The sequence below is a fragment of the Schistocerca serialis genome, chromosome 10, assembly GCF_023864345.2.
Source record: "Schistocerca serialis cubense isolate TAMUIC-IGC-003099 chromosome 10, iqSchSeri2.2, whole genome shotgun sequence".
NCBI classification, from domain to species: Eukaryota; Metazoa; Arthropoda; class Insecta; order Orthoptera; family Acrididae; genus Schistocerca; species Schistocerca serialis.
The window spans coordinates 116,871,399-116,892,249 of NC_064647.1; the positions used below are offsets into that span (position 1 = coordinate 116,871,399).

The window sequence follows — 20,851 nt, forward strand, 5'->3', positions numbered from 1 at the left end:
TTAGGTGACTAATCAATGTGTTACTTTTGTAACAAGATACTTGGTATTATTTAATAGTAATTTCGTATTTTCTCTGTTTTACTCTATTAGTTTTGATAATGATTCATAAGAGGTGAAACCAGTAAACTGTCATCAGTAAATTCAATGTGACCAAGGAAATTGTGAATATGAGGTGTGTTTTTTAAGTAAGTACCATTTTGAAATTAAAAAAAAGTGCTAAGATATCTCAATAATTTTATTTTTACATGAAAGCCTGTACCTTAATCTACTTTTTTACATAAGTTCTGTCAATATTGAGGCACTTGTCATAATGTTGTACTAGTTTTTGAATACCCTCCTCATAGAAGTCTGCCACCTGACTTGTTAACCAGTGCATCACCACTGTTTTTGACTTCGTCATCGTCTTGAAGATGCTGACCACCCAGGTGTTTCTTCAAGTGCAGGAATGGATGGCAGTCACAGGGCACAAGATCAGGGCTGTATGGAGGATGATCTAGAGTTTCCCATCGAAAAGATGTGATGAGATCTTTGGTCTGATTCGCCACATGCAGACCGGCATTGTCTTGCAGCAAAATAATGCCCTTGCTCAACTTCCATTGACTGTTGCTTTGATTCTGGTGTGACGCAGGCCACCCATGTTTCATTGCCCGTAACAATTTGGCTTAAGAAATTATCACCATCATTGTGATACCACTCAAGGAAAGTCAATGCACTGTCTAAACATTTGGTTTTGTGCACATCCATCAGCTGGTGCTGTTGCAAGGTGTGAAATGAGGAGTAAAATATGTAAGTGGAACAAAGATGAATGAGGAATCATTCTAGTGATGATACATTCTGAAAATGAGAAAACTGACAGATATACTGCATATGATCAAAAACTAGTAGGACTGATTTTCTGTAGGCCAGACGAATCAACAGAGGGGAGGCTGACTACCTGGTGTGTGGTGATGAGGCCTGGAGAAGGTGGGACAATGTTTCCTGTGAATCACTGTGAAGTAGTGTCATCACATGCAGCATGGAACAGAATCTCAAACAGCACTACGCTGCGAAGTTTTGCTTCCAATTTGTAAAAGCTGTCACACAAACCTTCAATAATGAGCTTACCAGGGATGAAACTTGGGGGCTTCCAATATGACCTGGAGACAAAACGCCAAAGTTCGGGATGGCACAACAACATGTGCCCAAGCCCAAAGAAGGCCTGGATGAGCAAGTCCAGAGTGTAAACCATGCTTCTGGTCTTTTTTGATCATTGTGGCATCACTCACAAGAAGTTCATACTCCCTGGGCAAACTGTGAATGCACAGTTTTATGTGGAAGTGCTCAAGAGATTGTAAAAATGAGTCAAGCACGTGTGACCAGACATTGCTCATTCCTGGAAGCTCCCCCACAACAATGCTCTCTGCCACACTATGCCTTTCTGCGAGAGCAGATGTCTCAGTATGGCACTGTCACATTGCCTCACCCTCCCTACAGCTTAGATGTGGTTTCACCAGACTTCTTTCTCTTCCCTCACCTGAAACTGGACGTGAAGGGATAATGTTTTGACACTGACAAAGATGTCTGAGACTATCAGCTGCATACCGGTCAGCAACTTCCAAAAGGTGTAGGTGGATCGGTAAACACCTTATACTTGGTGTGTCAAAGCACGAGGGTCCTACTTCAAAGACTATTAAGGATCTGTACTGATATGTGCAATAAATTAATTTGTGAAAAAACCTGCCCTGCTACTTTTTGGTTGCATCCTGTAAGCAACTTTGACAAAGGCTGCTTGCCTGGGGAAATGATCATCTCAGAATTGGAGCTGGTCAACTGCTTGCCTATTACTGTCATGAGAACCTATGGACAGTAATTTAAGGATGCTGAAACCACAGAAAGGCAATAAGGTGCCGAATGTCTACCCCTCATCACAGAACTTGGAGGTTGGGGGCTTACCCACTCTGTAAAGAAAGTTAAATGGCAATCTGCGGCAGGCGTGATGACAGAGTACAATGCTGGTGCAGGAATGAATGCTTCAGAACACACTTTTCAGTGCAGATTGTCAATGCTCTACATGTTCCCCTGTTGACCCAATGACATTGTCAGTTGTGACTGCAGTGGACACAGGATCATTAAGATTAGACTGTCAATCAATGGCAATTTGTCACCTGGTTTGGATAAATCATTTTACTTGTTACACAAGGCTGATGGTCATGAATGGCTACTTCAAAGGCTAGGAAACATACTCTGTGATACAGATGCAGGCCAATTGGGACAGTATTATGCTATGAGAGACATTCATCTGGGCTTCCATGAGACCTCTTGTAGTAACAAAATACTCCATGTTTCCTGTGGACTACGTGAACATTATTACAGATCACATGTGTCCCTTCATGCTTGGTATCTTCCCTGACAGCAATGACACCTTCCAACAGGATAACTCTGTGTGATAGCTAACTCCATTTGATGTCTTAGCCACCAAAAATGCCTGATCTGAATCTGAAGGAATACATCTGAGATGCTGCTGGACACCAGCTCCACACCCACAAGGCACCAGCCTGTAATTTGTGTGAATTATTTGATCTGTGCACAGACATCTGCTGCACATGCCTCTCAAAACCTGCTAAAATCTTGTCAAATCTATGCTATAAAAAATCACTGCTGTATTGCTTTCTACAGGTGGACCAACATGCTGTCAAGCAGGAAGTCGTAATGTTTTGGCTCGTCAGTATACAAGGTGTGGCTATAAAATAATGTGGATTGCATTAAAACATTTAATTTCAAAAACATACATATATTTCATCCTCAATATACTCTCCTCCTCTATCCCAATACCACTCCATGTGAATATTTCATTGATAGAGACAGTGCTCTAAGTCCTCCTCTGTGAACTCCTTGACGATGTGTGCCACTTTTTCACTTATTGGTTCAACGGGCTGAAATATTGTTTCTTTAAATACACATTTGACCCTACAGAATAGATAAAAGTCATATGGTGCTAGGCCAGGTGAATAACACTGGAATGCTGTATTTTGCTAGAAACCTCTTAACAGACAATGCGGCATGAGCCAGAGCATTATCTTGGTGCAGAGTCCACAACCTGTTCTTACACAATTTGGCCCATTTTATCTTATTTTCTCATGGAGTTGAGCAATAACCTCAAGATAGCCCAATGCTGATTAATAATCTGACCTTTACAAATCTGGTGAAGATGCAAAGTTCCACGAATATCGAAAAAAACAATCATCGTCACTTTGAATCTTGATTTATTCGTTTGAGATTTTTTTGCTCTCAGTGAAGTTGGGCCCTTCCATTGCATGGATTGGCACTTAGTTTCTTGATCATAAGTGAAAAATGAAAATTTATCACTTGTTTTCATGTTTTCCAAGAAGCTAGCATCATAAGTGAAAAATGAAGATTTTTCATTTGTTTTCATTTTTTCCAAGAAGCTAGCATCATTTTGAATGGTATTCAAAGTGTCAATACAAACATTTTTGTGGGCTTCTTTTTGTTCAATTGTCAGAATTTTTAGCACTAGTTTTGCACAAATTTTCCTCATCTTAAATTTTTGCATAAAATTTGCCTTGTGCACTCTTTGTCAATTCCTACAGCTTTAGCACTTGATTGATTACTCATCCAGAGGTCAGAGTGAATCAGATTACCTACTTTTCCAATACTTTCATATGTTTTTGATGTTGATGAGGGTTCTGCATGTGAGTCATCTTGAAAATGCTTGAACTACTGACAAACTCACATATGGGATAAACAGTCTTTACTAACAGTAAAAGAAAGATTTCAGTAGCAGTTTTTCAAAGTTTCATGTGAAACTTCATGGCAATTTGTTGCTCTATTACTACACTTACCTTTTATGAGCAAAACAAAATAATAACTCTTATACAAATGAAGGCCGTAGCTACAAAGATTTGTCTACAGACTCCAGATATGCCACATTTGACTGAGAAGCCTTCACCAGTCCCATAATTTTATAGTCTTCATAGCCACACCTCATATTTGATTCAAGTAGAAACTCATATCCCTTGTATCTCTTTGTGGAACCAACATATGGTACCACCTATATGTCCAGACTAATTGCACATCAAAGTGTTATAAGCACTCCAGCATTACTGACAGCTCATGTACAAAGCCAGCGTCTCACTGGAGTGCAGTCTGCTGTTCTTTCAGTTTGTTGTTCCACTCAAATTTCTGTGTTCTGTGAAACTGATGCCCAAGCTTACAGTTCTCCAGAAAATGAGAAGGAGAAACAGGGTAGGAAGCCTGAACCTGTGTTAAAAGTTAGTGGCAATTCCTACATCACTCACAAAGTCAATAATAAGAAGCCAAAAAAGTGCCAATAAATGAGTTTAGCCTCAGTTTCTATTTTATCCCTATTCCAGTCAAAAATGTCATTTACACTGTTAGGCCAGTTCCGCCCTACAAGTTTCTAGGTATGACATGACAAATCTTCTTCCATTTTGACAGTGTCTTAAGAAAATACATGGGCACAATGAGACTTGCTGAATCACTGGCCATTACATGAGATAAACAGAATTTTTCTGCCTGCCTCCTGTGGTACCATTGTGTGAAACAAAGAAAAAGGACATTTGTTCTAGTCTTGAAATTTTTATTGGTAGAAACTGAGAAATTTATAAGAGCAATCTAAGTTCATAACAGCTTATTCAAGGATTGAATTGAGATTGCATTGCACAACTCAGCATGGATGCAGATCTTACCTGACTTTGAATAACTGTTACGTAAAATCAGGGAATGCAGTGACTTACCTAAGAGGACTGGTGCATGGTGCATGGAAACATGTAATAGAGAACTAATTAAAACTAGCTTTTGAGCTCTTGCTCTTTTTGTGGCAAGTGCACACATATACACACACAGAACCACACAGACACTCCAATGCACACACCCACAGTAGTGGCAAGACTGATTACTGAAAGTTGATTATTGAAAGCAGTTTCTTGGGCAGATGGAGGAGAGCAGTAAGATACATGAGACAAATAGGGGGTTACATGGTAATATGGGGAGGTCTTTTGCTAGATGACTTAGCATTTGCACAACAAGATGAAAGGAATTCAGAAGGTATAGAATATAAGGAATAGAGAGAGGGAGAGGGGGTGGGAGGGGAGGAAAGGAGGAGAGGAAGGTGGTGCTAAAGAGAGAGACAAGGAGGTGATAGAGTAAGGGGGACAGGTGGAGAAAAGTGGGATCCAGTGTAGAGATGGGGGTGGGGATGGGGGAGAGTGCAAGAGCGGGGGGGGGGGGGGGAGACAGACAGAGAGAGAGAGAGAGGGGGGGGGGGTGAGTGCATGTGGATGGGGAGAGGGGAGGAAGAATGGTGAGAGAAGGCGGTACACAACCTGGTTGGCATAGTAGTGGTGTGGTGTGTACAGAAGAGAGAAGGGAAAAAGTAAGGTAAGGCAGTGGGAAGCACGATAGCAGAGGTTTAAGCCAGGGGGATTGTGAGGGTGCAGGATATGTTGGAGAGACAATTTCCACCTGTGTAGTGCAGAGAAACTGGTGCGGGAAGGGAGTATCCTAATGGTCCATGTAGTGAAGTGGCTGCGTAGTCATTATTAATGAGGTGCACAGCATGTTTGGCAACTGGACGGTCAAGTTTGTGGTTCGCCACAATTGGGCATTGCCCATTTGTGGGAGTCAACAGTTGGTTACTTGTCATGCCCACATAGAATGCTGTACGGTAATTGTAGCACAGCTGATTTATAACACAGCTGCTTAACATGTAGCCCTGGGCTTTATTGAGTAGGAAATGCTTATGACTGGACTGTGGGAGAAGGTGGTTGGTGGATGTATGAGACAGATCTTGCACCTGGGTCAGCCACAAGACAATGACCCAGGGGGTGCATGATTGGAATAAGGATATCCAATGATATTCTGTAAGTTGGGTGGGCAGTGGAACCCTACTTTGGGGGCATGATGAGAGGTTTGTTAAACCTCTGGTACAGGATGTGGTTGAGCTTTTCAAAGCCAGAGTGATATTGGGCGAATAGGAGTGCTGTTTGGTTGCTCATTGACAGGTTTACTGGCGTCAGAATGCTTAGGGAGGAGCTGGGTAGGATACTGTCCCTCAATAAAGGCTCAGTTAAGGTTATGGGTATATTTTGACAACTCCTGCTGTCCACTGCAAATACAATGCCCGCAAGTGACTAGGCTGTATGAGAGAGGCCTTTTTAACATGGGGCAGATGATATATGTCAAATTGGATGTGTTGTTTGTGGCTGGTGCACTTGAAATGAATGAATATATCTATGGAGCCAAGCTATCTGAGAGGTAGAGACCAACAGCTACAGAGGAAGGAGCAAAGATTGTCCCTGCCATGAGTCCAGATTATGAAAATGTCATCAGAGAGTCTGAACCAAACAAGCCATTTCAGGTTTTGACTGGATAGGAAGGATTCATCCAGATGGGCCATAAATAAGCTGGCATAAGATGGTGCCATGTGAGTACCCATGACAGTGACACAGAGTTGTTTGCAAATTTGGCCTTCAAAAGTGAAATAACCAAGGGTCAGGATGTGGTTGGCTAGGAGGATTAGGAAAGGGGTTGTAGGTTTTTATCAGAAGAATGATGGTCACAAGGCTACGGGCAAGGGGGATGTCAGTTTATAAAGATTTTGCTATGTCTGTTATTGTTCATCATTCTCAACAATTAACAAAAAATTAAATAGAGAACACGTTTAAATTTCTTGAGAAAAATGTTTTTGGCATTCATACATATATTCATGAATTTATTTGTCTGTGATTTACAGTGTTGGTCATTAAAACTGCAGCACCATGATGGCATCATGTAACAAATATTAAGCTGCCATGAAGTGTACCAGAAGCCTAGATATGTAAATGATTAGCATATTGGTGCAACTGTGAGAAGTATATAGGAAGACACCATCTGTAGTCTATATATAAGGAAAGATTGTGCAGTGGGTTTCTCATTCAGAAATCACATTTTAATTATGAAAAGACTATATTATGCCTTATGTAAGAAGGAGAAATGTCAAGCAGCACATGGCAGAACTTGACAGCAGCTCATTTTAGCCTATTGTGACAGCTTTTTATTATTCTGCAATACTGCTGTTCACATTTGTTGGGATCTCGTGACTGTCTTGTGAATATGGAGTCACTGGGTTCAGGAGAACCTTACTCATTGCCACGTGGGCTGTCATCAGGTCCATATAACTAGTGCCCCAGGGGGGACAGATATACTGCTTGCATGTCCATGCAGGATTGTACAGCAATGTCACATTACTTGCGCCAGGAAATGGGCTTGCTTACAACAGGACAAATATCCACACAGACAGGGTGATGACACCTGCAGCATAACAGCCTGTCAGCACTGTGACAATTATTGTGCCACCCTCGACACAACAGCAAAGAGAGGCATGTCGGCAGTGGTATGTCAGACAGCAACGACGACACAAGAGTGGCTCCGTACGATCTTTTCAGACACGCCTCTGTTCTGTGAACAAAATCACAATAAACAGATCCACATGTCAAGGCTCTGAGGAGAAAAATGTTTCCAAACTGCATTCATCACTTTAATACAGATCCAGCCCCAGGTGTGATGGTACAGAATACCACTAGGTATGTAACACAGTCACCTATTGCTCACATAGCTGATAATTTGAACAGTGGCTGCTACATTTCTAACATGCTGGGTCAATGGCTGTGCCCTAGGTTCAAGGTCTCTGTGACATTATCTTGCAGCAAACTACCATAAGATAACATGTTCTCATGTTGTCCTGACCTGTCTTTATGCAGATGGTGTTCAACTGTTGCCACGGTCAGCATGTTCTCCAGGTCTTGCACCCACTGAAAACATCCGGTCACGGGTTGCCGAGAGACTGGCACGCCACCTCTTGCCGCCCACTACACTTTATGAACTCTGGCACAGAACTGAATCACCATGGAATGACATATATGTACGTGTCATTCGAGCTCAGTTTGACTCAGAGCTAAGCCAAGATAGAGCTGTTGTTGCTGTCAGAGGTGGAGGATCAATCCACAAAACTTCACACACTGTGTACTTCCAAATCAGCTACAAATTTCGTCAGCTATTCATTCCATTATATAGTGTACACAGAGCAACTAAAATTTAGCTATTTGCTAACCATCCTGGTCTTGCAATTTTACTGGTCAGTAGTGTATTTATGAGGATGTTAAAGCCACCTCTTACATCAAATGGAGTGAGCATATAGCCTCATTAACCATTTCAGGTAGTGAGAAATATTCTTTGTGGTGTAAAACTGTGAACTGCTAACCTTGACCAACGAAGACGTCGTGGCCGGCCTTGTCGAGGAACTTCTGGATGAGGCTCTCCTTGGCCGGAGCCGCACCACTCATTATCATCTTCAGGCTGGCCAGGTGCTCCGGTTTCACCATCGGGTGTGTTGCCAGGAACAACAGTAACGATGGAACGACAAACATCATAGTTGGCTGCAAAATCAAAAACAAAATGCTGCAGTTACTCCATTTATGGTTCAGTTTCATTTGAAAGCTATGATCTCTCACAAAAGTAATTATGCATTTGATTAGTAACTAATGTAATAAATAAGTAATACCTACAGTATACCATGTATGAGGTTGACTGAACAATTAGCACTAATATGTATTATTTGTGAGTACACTCTTTTTCAAATGCAGCATGGATGTTATATACAGACCAAAAAATTGAATTGAATATCTTGGCGAATTTTGTTATTGTCATTTCACTGTGTGTGTTTAATGGTTAGTTGTAGATGAAGGCAGAACCTTCACATGTTTCTTGTTAATGATGACATTTACTTTCACAACGCAGTTACAACAAGAATGATCATTTATTTATGTTTGATCACTTTGGAGCTGATATTGAACAATTCTGTGCATAAAAATGGAGGTACACACTTTTTCTTGTATGATGTAATTATCATTATCAAGTAATATAGTAGAACACGATACATGACACTAATGTCCAACCCAATATGTAGGCAAATTTCATATTTGTAATTTATCTCTTCATTCTTTGCATTATTTTAGTTTTACATGGGTAATTCTGTTTTGATTTTTTTTTCAGAGAATTTCCCGCATTTAAAATGTGAATACAGTAATTTACTGCACTAACAATTCAACCAATAATGCAAAGGCAGTTCACTATTCGTGTCACTTAAATCTTAAAACTGTCCCCAAAAAATGAAAATTGTGTGGGAAACTATATTTACAGTAAAATTAATATAATACTAGAAGTTCAGAGTTATGTAGGAAAATGTTGAAACCCTTAGTAAATGAAGAAATTGTTAAATTACAAATAATTAAACAAGGACTTGGCAATGTTTGTAATTGTGTCAGTAAAAAGAACTGGTAATGAGTATTATATCCTGGTCATTCACCTGTCACTACAACACCTGTTGCAACACTTGTGATCAGAATGTTGTCATGTTCCGACTCTGCTCCTACCGCACTGCGCCTTCACCAGGCAGATGCAGCCACGACTGGCCTTCCTGGCCTCAACCTTCGTTAGTCACTGTCCACACCCATCCAGCCCCTTCCCTGTTCCCATTCCAGCACCACACAGCCGTCATTCCTCCATCAGACACAATCTTTTTATTTCTCCCCCCCTCTTCTCCCCCCCACTCCCCCTCCCCCTCTCCCCCTCCCCCTACACTCCTCCCCCACCTCTTCCCCACCACCTCTCCCCCACCACCTCTCCCCTGCCCTCTGTCTAACCTGCAGCACTTCTCTGTCCAACCCCCCCCCCCCCCCCCCCACATACTACCCCCCTTCCCCACCACAGCCTCCTCCTTACCCCCACCCAGTTGTCACTCCCATCATGCACTGGTGCTGCTACTCACAGTGTGGTTTCAGTAGCCTGAGACTGCAGTTCTGTGTGCTAGTTGCATTTGCGTGTGTGTGTGTGTGTGTGTGTGTGTGTGTGTGTGTGTGTGTGTGTGTGTGTGTGTGTGTGTTGTCTATTGTTGACAAAGGCCTTAACTGCCAAAAGCTTTAATTGTGAGATTCTTTTTGTTGTGCCTATCTGCAACAGCATCTCCGCTATATGGTGAGAGCAACTTTCCTTTTCATAATGTTGTAAACTATTAACTAGCATTACCTGCTAACCATCAATCACTGCACACATGTCTACCACCGCAGGACACAAAAGCTGATGATAAAGATAAAGTGAGCATTCCTGGTGAAGTCATCTGGTGTGACAGCAACCAGATCTAGATGCCACCATGTCCCGTCTGGCTGCTACCCTTCTCCTGAGCTAGCTGCAGCACTCTGTGCCCTCCTCACTTATGGGTTCTGTTTTTCATCATTTTCTCTGGTGCTCTGACTTTGCCAAAGTGGTCCCACCAAACGTAGCCTGCCCATGGCTCGGCTCAGCTCTGCTCCTACCGCATTGTGCATTCACTGGGAAGATGCAGCCACAGCTGACCTTCCTCATTAGGGTGGTGCTGCACTTCTGGGTGCCGTATGACAATGTGGTAGTTTCCTCGCTTCTTTCTTTGCATTCGTGCAGTGTAAATCACATTATTCTCCCGTGTGTACCATCTACTGTCTAACTTCTTGCCATCTTCTTGAGCTCCTATGTGTGCATCATTTACTGTGATATCTTTTCACGTTCCATCAGGGCTTCATATCATTCGATACTCGAGCCTCAGCACACGGCTTACTTTGTACGGTGTCTTTTGCATCACACGAGGACTCACTCCCGGTCCTTTCTGTTCACGTGATTTTATGCACACTGTGCATTCTGGGCTGTTACGCACATCTTCCCAGAATTTCCGACCGTTCTTCCCCATCGTCACATCCTCAGTGCCCACGGCACTCCCACCACTGGTGGATCCCGTCTCCACCTTCTGGGGACGATGTCTTCCTTTTTTCATTCAGCCTCTTTGCACTTTCCTTCCAGTGATCACTGCCTCACAGGACTCTCGGCCACTGCGCCTCTGTCGGCTAACCTCAGTCGAGACCCGCCTCCCACTGGCTGTCGACACTCTGACAGCCCCTCAGCACCGTCGCACCGGTGACGTCTCTCGTGGACTCGTCCGTCTTCTTCGGGCAGATGTAGCTGCTCCCTCTTCGGTGTGAGATCCACATCTCCTTCTGGACGGGACACCCTACCAGACGCAGCCCATCGGCCGGGGGTTCGCCACCGTCACGCACCGTCACCACCTGCCGGTCTTCCCCGGTTCTGCAGTCACTCGTCTGTCGACCGCTTCGAGCCACCGGCTGATGTGTGCCAGGCTGCACCTCATCACATCAACTATCCTGCATTCTTCTTTCCTTTTCAGACACACTCCATGACAACTTTCTTCCACAGACACACTACAACCTCTGTCTCTCGATTGGCACCACTGTCTCTCCCACAGAGGTGAAGGGATGCAGGATATCGAGATGGTTCTACCAGCTTTTGCTTGAGGGGAAGGGAAACTGTATCTGGCCACTCACCTCTCTCTATAGCCAGTGGCACACCACCTGTGATCGGCAGGTGGTCGTGCTGCAGCGCCACAGGCACCTTCCGCTTCCGCCAGAGACGGTACACCCGGCAGGCAGTTCGTACGCCGACTAACACGTGAGCCACACATATGGCGACAATGCAACTGACAACATAAGCACCCCTGTCAGCAGACCAGTCTCTAGTCGGTGCTACCAGAGGTGCCAACCTCGCCACCGGCAGCCCACGCATTGACGACAGTAGCAGTGCAGTCGTGGGCACTATATTGCATCTGTGACTCGTATTCCCACTTGGCATCTTGCAGATATCTTTCCACTAGTCATATATTTAAGATGCTGCCCAACCACTAGCAGGCCAACCCGTGATGGCCGTGTCCAGCAGCTCTGTCTCTCTGAGCTCACCACCTCCATCTGGCCGGGCCCAGCCTCTCGATCCGCACCCTGCCGTGATGCCGACCGACATTTTAGTCACGCCACACTACGTGTTTGCTCTTTATGAAGTACAAAATTTTACATTTTTGAAAATTTCAATCTTATAAAGTTCTGATTGGATGTTTTTGCAATTTTTTCAGTCAGTTCTTCTCTGTAGATAACTGCATTATCTGCAGAAAGCCTGAGGTTACTATTAATATTATTGTCTGGCATATCATTAACACAGAATGAGAACAGCACAAGTATCAATACACTTTTAAGAGACATACCCGTAGGTCCTTCTCAGTCTCAATTTCGATTGTTTTGAGCAGTCGGGCACTGGAAAGGTGTTGAAACTGTGGTGTCACCGCCAGACACCACAATTGCTAGGTGGTAGCTTTAAATCGGCCGTGGTCCATTAGTACATGTCAGACCCGCGTGTCGCCACTGTGTGATTGCAGACCGAGCGCCACCACAAGGCAGGTTTCGAGATACGGACTAGCACTCGCCCCATCGCCCCAGTTGTACGGATGACGTAGCTAGCGACTACACTGAAGAAGCCTCGCTCCTTTGCCGAGCAGATAGTTAGAATAGCCTTCAGCTAACTCAATGGCTACGACCTAGCAAGGCGCCATTAGTAACATTGCATGTATCTAAAGAGTCTCACTTGTATCGCCACAATCTACAGATGTACCAAAAGGATGGATTAAAGTTAAGTATTCCAGAAGCTACGTACTTTTCTTTATAGCATTCATTATGTATCCTGTTTCAGACCTCACGCCATCCTGCTTTAACTTAGTGCGTGCCTTTCGGCTTCCTCTCATTGTGTCTAGGCTGTCTTGTCTAGACACAGCAGAAACGATCTTGGCAATGAGTAACAATAATTGTGCAAGTGAATTTACATGTGCAGTGTGGTGTAGGTGGAGTAGTTTTTGTGTGTGTGTGTGTGTGGGGGGGGGGGGAGGGGGGGGGTTGCATGTGCACATTTATCTGCATTCAGTACATTCCGTATATCTCTTTCTAATGGTTTGGCCATACTGTTGTACACAAAATTGTCAATGAAAGAATAAATATTATTATCATTATTATTATTATTATTATTATCATCATTACATCTGCTGATGACTCTCCATCTAAAATAACATGCAATCCCACAAATCCAGTCATGCTATTCAGTAGTCAAGAAATACCTGGATTCATGATTTGTTCATGGTATCGTGTGAGAAAATTTTGAGCTCAGTTTCGCACAAGTGCTTCTTAGTGGCAGAACACATAGAAGATGCAACAAATCTACTGAAATAGACTGCCTATGCTTTGTTTGTCCATCTTCTTCTGGAGTATTGCTATCCAATATGGGATCTTTGGCAGATAGAATTGACAGGGGACAGACAAAAAGTTCAGAGATCAGCTCATTTTGTATTATCAGAAAAAAGATGGAAGAGTGTCACAGATACAATAAGCAAGTTGAACCATTAAAACAGGGTTGTTTTTCACTGTGGATAGATCTTACGTTAAATTTCAATCATCAGATTTCTCCTCTGAATGTTGAAAGATTTTGTCAACCTCCACTTATATAGGGAGAAATGACCATCACAATAAAATAAGGGAAATCAGAGTCCATACAGAAAGAGTTAGGTTTTCATTATTCCTGCATGCTATTCAAGAGTGTAATGATAGAAAAAATGGTCTGAAAGTGATTTTGTGAACTCTCTCCCAAACAGTTAAGAGGGAGTTGCATCCTGCTCATGCAGATGTAGATGTACTGGGTGCAGCACTTAATATGGACAAGTTTCAGTTTGAATTTCCTGCCATATTGTAGTTCTGACGGAGGTCAGAACTGGCATTCTTGAAAGCCATAGGCATTGAGTAAACAGTCAGAACCTCAAAATGGCCTAGATGTTATGGACAAGTGTGGAGGACAACCGAAGAGCAGCGATTATCAAAAGTCTTTGTGACTGGCGTTCACCACTGAAATATTTCGATTCTTCAGGTACTTGAGATCAACTGTTTACGATATTGTGGCCAAGTATAATGCTTCAGAGAAGTCTTCAGAATGTTCTGCTAACCTGGCGAGAAACCTCATTTGAGGAAAAGCGTGTCACAAACTGCATCAGTCATCGAAAAGGCACAGGCACTGATTTCGGAGGACCCAGGGGAATTAGGAATAGCTGAGAAAACTGACATCAGTATTGAATGTCAATGAGTGAACAATGCATCAGATGGCAGAGGAGGATGTGATATGAGCCATTTAGTCCAAAACTGGCTCTCAGATAATGATGAAATGTTCTGGTCAAAGGAGTTATGGCCCCCTAATAGTCCAGATTTGAACTCCCTCAACTACTATGCTTGGAGTGCAGTTGAACGAGTTATCAATAAGATGAGGTGCCGTAATGTATTATCTCTATGCACCGTTATCAAAGCAGTATTCACAAATATGGACAGCACTGTTTTAAAGAGTGCATGCAGTCACTTCAGGACAAGATTGGAGGCGGTCATTGCAGCTGAAGGGGGTTACATTGAGTAATGTTACTCTTGAAAGATACCACTACTTATATGTAAAAGGATTTTCACTATCATTTGTATTTTGTTTTAATAAATTTGCTTTTAATAAAGTTGAATTTGTCCAGATTTAAGCACTGCACCCTGCAGATGTAGACCAATGTTTTCAGAATCCATGCTTGCCGGCGCAGAGATCGTTCTCTTTGAGCAAGTAATATGCTCTAAGATTCTGACAACAGTTGGACATCACTGATATTGGACAGTAGTTTTGTGGATTACTTTTCTTACCCTTCTCATTTGTTGGTGTTACCAGAGCTTTCTTCCAAACACTGGATGTAGTGCTTTGTTTAAAGGGTTTATAGTGTAGCATGTTAAAATCAGCTAATCCATCTGCAAATACTCTATAGAATCTGAATGAACAAATCCATGTTCCCTCAGGTTCCCAAACTGCTTCAAATGGAACACATGATACTCCCATCACAATTCTCATGTTGGTAAGAGATTTCTTCTACTCTCCCCCACTTGACAAGTTGCCATTTTGGACTCTAACATGCTACTTTTAGCATGCTTTCTGCTATCAGTGTGTGCTTGCTACCCTTATAAAAGGGACTGGGTAGCTGACAGATGATTCTCAGGTTAAACAGTGTCTTGTGTACATATGGGCTTCATTACTCTGCCAAAAGGCAATCAGAGTCTGTGCAGAATACTGTGGCCAGTAGATGTGCAGGCAGTGGGCAGAGTGGCAGTGGTGGGGGATGTGGGCAGGTGCTGTAGGGGAAATGCCGAGCACAGGAGGGGAAGTGCCATTCTAAACTTAAGCCTACACTCACACTGTTTGTAAATATTATGCAGGACCTCTCCACACCCACAACTGTATAGTGACTATTAAAAAAGATCCATCACCTCTGCTTTGGTTAGTATCTAAGAACAATTCCACTGAAAATGCAACAATTTATTTTTGCCTTACTTGTTCACCATTTGTAACTTTCAGAGAAGTGTCGCAAGTGGCGAATTTTGAGTAAAACCTACACATTTCACTCTTGCCATGTTCTAATTTGCTTCTTATGCCAAAATACAGTGGAGTATACACAGTCTTACCTCACTAAGATGTTGTGCACACAAAATAGTGAGAGAATTCTAAAACAGAGGTTTATTAAGTTTATTAACTGAGGAACTGAGGAAAAGTAAGGGCAGTATCTTATGAAAGAGCCCATCCTTGGTGCAAAAAAATGAGTAATATCTTCACTTACGTTGTTCCAAAACTCGTAGCATTTCTCATTTCACCAGTATTGATGGCTCTTAAAAATTGCATTCTTTCACTGAAAAAGTTTGTAATTAATGGGATGACACAGTAAATAATGAAGTTCTGCATAACAAACCTACAGCAAAATGCTCTCTTATTTGAAACTTCCTGGAAGATTACAACTGTATGCCAGACTGAGACTTGAACCCAGGATCTTTGCCTTTCATGGGCAAGTGCTCTACTGACTGAGCTACCCAAGCACGACTCACAACCCATCTTCACAGCTTCAACTCTGCCAGTATATCATCTCCTACCTTCCAAGACTTCACAGAAGCTCTTCTGTGAACCTTGCAGAACTAGCACTCCTGAAAGAAAGGATATTGTGGAGACAGCTTGGCCACAGCCTGGGAAATGTTTCCAGAATGAAATTTCCACTCTGCAATGGAGTGTACACTGATACAAAACTTTTTGGCAGATTAAAATTCTGTGCCAGACCGAGACTCAAACTCGGGACCTTCACCTTTTGCGGTCAAGTGCTCTACCAACTGGGCTACCCAAGCATGACTCACAACCTGTCCTCACAGCTTCAATTCTGCCAGTACCTCATCCCCTATCTTCCATACTTCACAGAAGCTCTTCTGCAAATCTTGCAGAACTAGCGTTCCTGGAAGAAAGAATGCTACCATTTATCAAAATCTCGTTTCAGTACCTCAAATCATTTACAAAAAATGAGGAATGTTCTAGATATTTCACTCTGGCTTTATTGCTGGCACAGTGCGACCATAAATGTGTGTCCTACAGAAGCTCAATTTTATCGAGATTGGTGATGGATATAGACATCCACCCAAGTCTAAAGAAAGATTCTGTATGTTATCTAAATTCAGTATGCAGTGACATATTATGTAATATGCTTCATACACAAAATCATAGTGACCCCTGTTTTTCATAGCAAACTTGTTTGAATTTCACACAGTGTCTTACTTTCATGTAAATATCACAATAACTATGACTGTTAACAAAACGATGGACACATCATCATGAAGCTCACATATAAAGCTATAAGTACTGCAAAAATGATGTTGTTTTACCAAATAGTTTCTGTAAAATTGTTTGAGAAAGATTGTAGGGCATACGACTCAATTCTGTAATTGACAACCAGCTGGAAGGGGGTAAACACTTGTTGGACTCCCCTTCTGAAAAGCGAATGAATCATCCAGTGCTTTGGATGAAAACTGGTCACTGAGCGTCAGCTACTGTATCCTTCATGGACACTCCTGTTGGATTTGTAGTGTATGAACTATACACAATGATAAGGAGAGATTGGCTACAGAGTGGTGCAGCAACTGTTATTTTAGGACAGCTGGACAGGAGCAGAAATGATTAGCAAACAGGTTAACACAATAAATAGAACATTTACTTAACTTGTATGTCTCTCAGTCTATGAAGACTCATCACAAATAAGGTGGAAAGGAACAGAATCCAGCTATTACAATGTTACAAGGAAGAGACTCCAAGTGCGAGTGGACCATCTGGCTGCCTTTGGCCATTCTTTATCATGGCAGCAGAGGGCACTCAGAGTCTAGAGCCATTGGACACGTGGCACAGCTGGTGCACGCCATTGGGTCCACAGATCCCACAGGATTGCTATTGACATCAGATGGAAACTTGCAATTCTGCTGCTTTGATGCCTGTGGGAAGGTATCAATATGTGACACCACAGTATTCTGCAATGTGTGTGGCTTAAAAACCAAAATGACTGCCTCAGGATACACCTCAAACTGGTGAAACTGGAACCAGGTTATCTATATTGGGTATAGCTTCAAAGAGTCACCATGCAAATTTTCTCTGGTATTTAGACAGAAATTAGCCAATTAATTTTTTAAACTTTGCAGCAGATTAAAACTGTGTGTTGGACTGGGTCTTAAACCTTGGACCTTTGTGTTTCATGAACAAGTTCTCACTGACTGAAGTATATGAATATGGCTTACAACTCATACACACTCCTTTATTTCTGCCAGCATCTCTCACCTACCTTTCAAACTATCTCATGGGACTAGCACTTCTGGAAGACATGATACTACAGAGAAACAGCTGACTGCAGCCTAGGCAAATGTTCCAGAATGAATTTTCGTTTTGCACCAGAGTGTGTCCTGATCCAAAACTTCCTATCAAATTCAAACTGGATGCCAGACTGGAAACTTTGCCATCCATGGGCATCAGATCAATCAGTGAGCCCCAGGCTGGAGCTCCAGTCCATCACACAATTTTAATTTGCTAGAAAGATGCAATTCAGTGCACACTCGGCTGTGGAGCAAAAATTCGTTCTGGATAGTCATTTCTGCAGCATATAGAAGGACTCAGCTCAAACAAATGCTGTTCATCAGATGTTTTGCACAGTGTTCAGTGTCAATGGAAAATGCTGTTTTGTTTCTCATTAGAGTCAGTCTCAATAAATACAACATTGCACATTTTAATGTGATGCTGAATGCCAACAGAAAATGTCATTGTGTTTTTTGTTACAAATAAAATGTATTTTAAACATAATTCCACGTGTATTATAATAGAGTGAACCCTTAGTCAATTTCAGTGTTTAATTTAGTTATCTGTGTTAACAGTAACAGCAAAATAAAGAGTAAGCAATGCCTAATGACATAAATTCAAAACATTAACACACACTTAAATTTTTTTTCTTTTTATTATAAATTTATTAAATAGAGTACTCTGAAGCATTTTAGTATATATGCTAGTGTTTTATGATACTACCAAATGTTGCCACTTGTTGCTCATGTGGGAAACTATTTCTAATTTTGTTCTGTCTGTGCATAGCTATAATTTTTTATTACTTTTCAGAGATACATTCCTATTTATTTTAGTAATGTATCAAACAATATGAAAATAGTAGAATGAGTAGTGCATAGTGCAAAAGACAGTGTTCATTCATAATTTATTCTTGTTAAAATTCACACACACACACACACACACACACACACACACACACACACACACACACACACAGAGAGAGAGAGAGAGAGAGAGAGAGAGAGAGAGAGAGAGAGAGAGAGAGAGAGAGAGAGAAAGAAAGAGAGAGAGAGAGAGAGAGAATGCTGCAATACATGGGTGAGAGATTGTATTAGTATTGGACAAAGATTAGCAGTATTAGCTATGAGTCAGTTGCCAGTGAAGTGTGTGTGAGCAAGTCAGAGATTGTGAATGGCACAGGAAGGTCAAAAATATTAATTTCTTAGGAACAAGCCACTTCAGTATGTTGCTCAAAAAATGTAAACATGGAAAAATTCTTTAACAAGATAATAGTGAAGACATTTTGCTGTCAGTGTAGTGCTATGGAATGATTTTATGAAAATATTCAATTTTTGGTAATATTTGGATGAAACAGAATTGCAACAGACTGTCATGTGTGATACATTATGTGCGTACAACTGTAATTACACAAAACATATTAATAACAACGTGCTTCACATGGAGCATTCCATGGCTACATGTGTCACCTCTCATGGCAGAGATCCATCAAATTTTTCAGCAGGACCATCTAGAATCACACACATGGAGGTGTCATGGAAACGACTCTGAAACAGTGCCGAATGTCTGCAGCTTTACACATTGGACAATTCATAGAACACTTATGGAATTTTCAGCAGTATCAAGAGCAGCAATCTTGTAGTGTAAAGTTTCAAAAGACCCAAACACAGAATGGGAGGATAAACATGTGACAGGCTGCCACCCACAAGCTATAAGCTTGAATGCCACCATAAGTTTGTGCTAGCATACAGATAAACAGCTATCTTGCAGCCTTTTCCATGATTCTATAGATGTTGTTTGAAGTAGTTCCATAATAATGCCACATTTTATTGTGTTATGTATTATGAAAATCAGGTGCCTACACAACCATCAACCTTGAATCATATTTTCTAATTTGAAATTTTGCTTTTAAAACATGTAAGAGAACAGAGTGTTTTTTACTGCAGGTGACAGCATTTATGTTAATTGTACTAGGTGATTAACACTATAAAACCTGATGGCCACTTTACAAGTACTCCAGCAGTGACTGGGTGGTGGTAGCAGACAGACATTGTGGCACAGAATGGCACGTAAAATGGGCATCTCAGGCAAGAAGATGTGGTTAAGAGATACTTACAGCTATGGTACGTGTCAGAGAGCGTATCATTAAACTGAGTATTGCACTGCATTAATGTGGAACTACTCTATCAAATGCACACATAAACCTCCATTTTAAAAACTTTTCTCTTTCCTCCTCCTTTTTATTTTGGCCAAGTACATAACATTTTATAAAGTCAGCTCAATTCCGGAGTTTTAGTTATTTTACTACCCAAATAGCAAAAGTTATCTACTACTTCCTGCATACCTTTCCTAATCTAGTTTGCTCAGCAAGGCATAATTTAATATGACTACACTATCACACTGTTGTTCATCTTGTAACCTTTTATAAAGACACTGTCCATTCTGTTCAATAGCTCTACCAAGTCCTTTGTCATCTGTGACAGAAATACAATGTTGGTGGTAAACCTCACAGTTATTTCTCCCTAAACTTTAAGAACCTATCTAAATTTCTCTTTCGTCATCTTTCCTGCTTACTCAGTGCACAGACTGAATACTATTGGTGATAATACTACTCCCTTCTCAATTGCTACTTCCCTTTCATGTTCTGCAACTCTTATAACTACAGTCTGGTTTCTGTAGAAGCTGTGAATAACCTGTATTGTATCTCTACTACCTATAGTCAATACTGACAAACACTTCCTTTAAAATCAATAAATGCTATAAATGCAGGTTTGCCTTTCTGCAGTCTAATTTCTACATTATGCCGTTGGGCCACACTGCCTCATGTGTTCCTACATTTCTATGGAACCAAAACTCATCTCCTTTTAGAGTGATTTCTAGCAGTTTTTCCATTCTTCTGTAAACAACTCATGTCAATAGTTTGCAACCATGACAGCGCCAGTATACCTTATTTCAGGAAGGAAGGAAGATTGGGTATAACATCCCGACATCGAGGTCACTAAAGATGGAGCACAAGCTCTGATGGTGTAAGGATAGGGAAGGAAATCCACCATGCCCTTTTAAAGGAACCAGCCTGCCATTTACCTGGAGCAATTTAGGGAAACCATGGAAAATCTAAATCTGGATGGCTGAACAAGGGTTTGAAACACTGTCCTCCTGAATGCAAGTCCAGCACGCTAACCAGGGTGCCCCCACCCTCGGTACCTTATTTCAAGTTATGCATCATTGTCTC

At 41.8% G+C, this 20,851-nt stretch overlaps 1 protein-coding gene across 2 annotated transcripts in view; it reads right to left on the minus strand.

The window, feature by feature from the left end:
• Nucleotides 1-20,851, minus strand: part of LOC126425310 (probable 4-coumarate--CoA ligase 1) — a 531,967-nt gene that overhangs the window by 109,098 nt on the left and 402,018 nt on the right. For both annotated transcript variants that reach the window (XR_007576280.1, XM_050088290.1), the window contains exon 5: nt 8,258-8,432. Coding sequence is in view for 1 of the 2 variants with exons in the window: in XM_050088290.1 (XP_049944247.1) it covers nt 8,258-8,432 (175 nt within the window). In the remaining variant the exon portion in view is untranslated. The remainder of the gene's footprint in view (nt 1-8,257; nt 8,433-20,851) is intronic.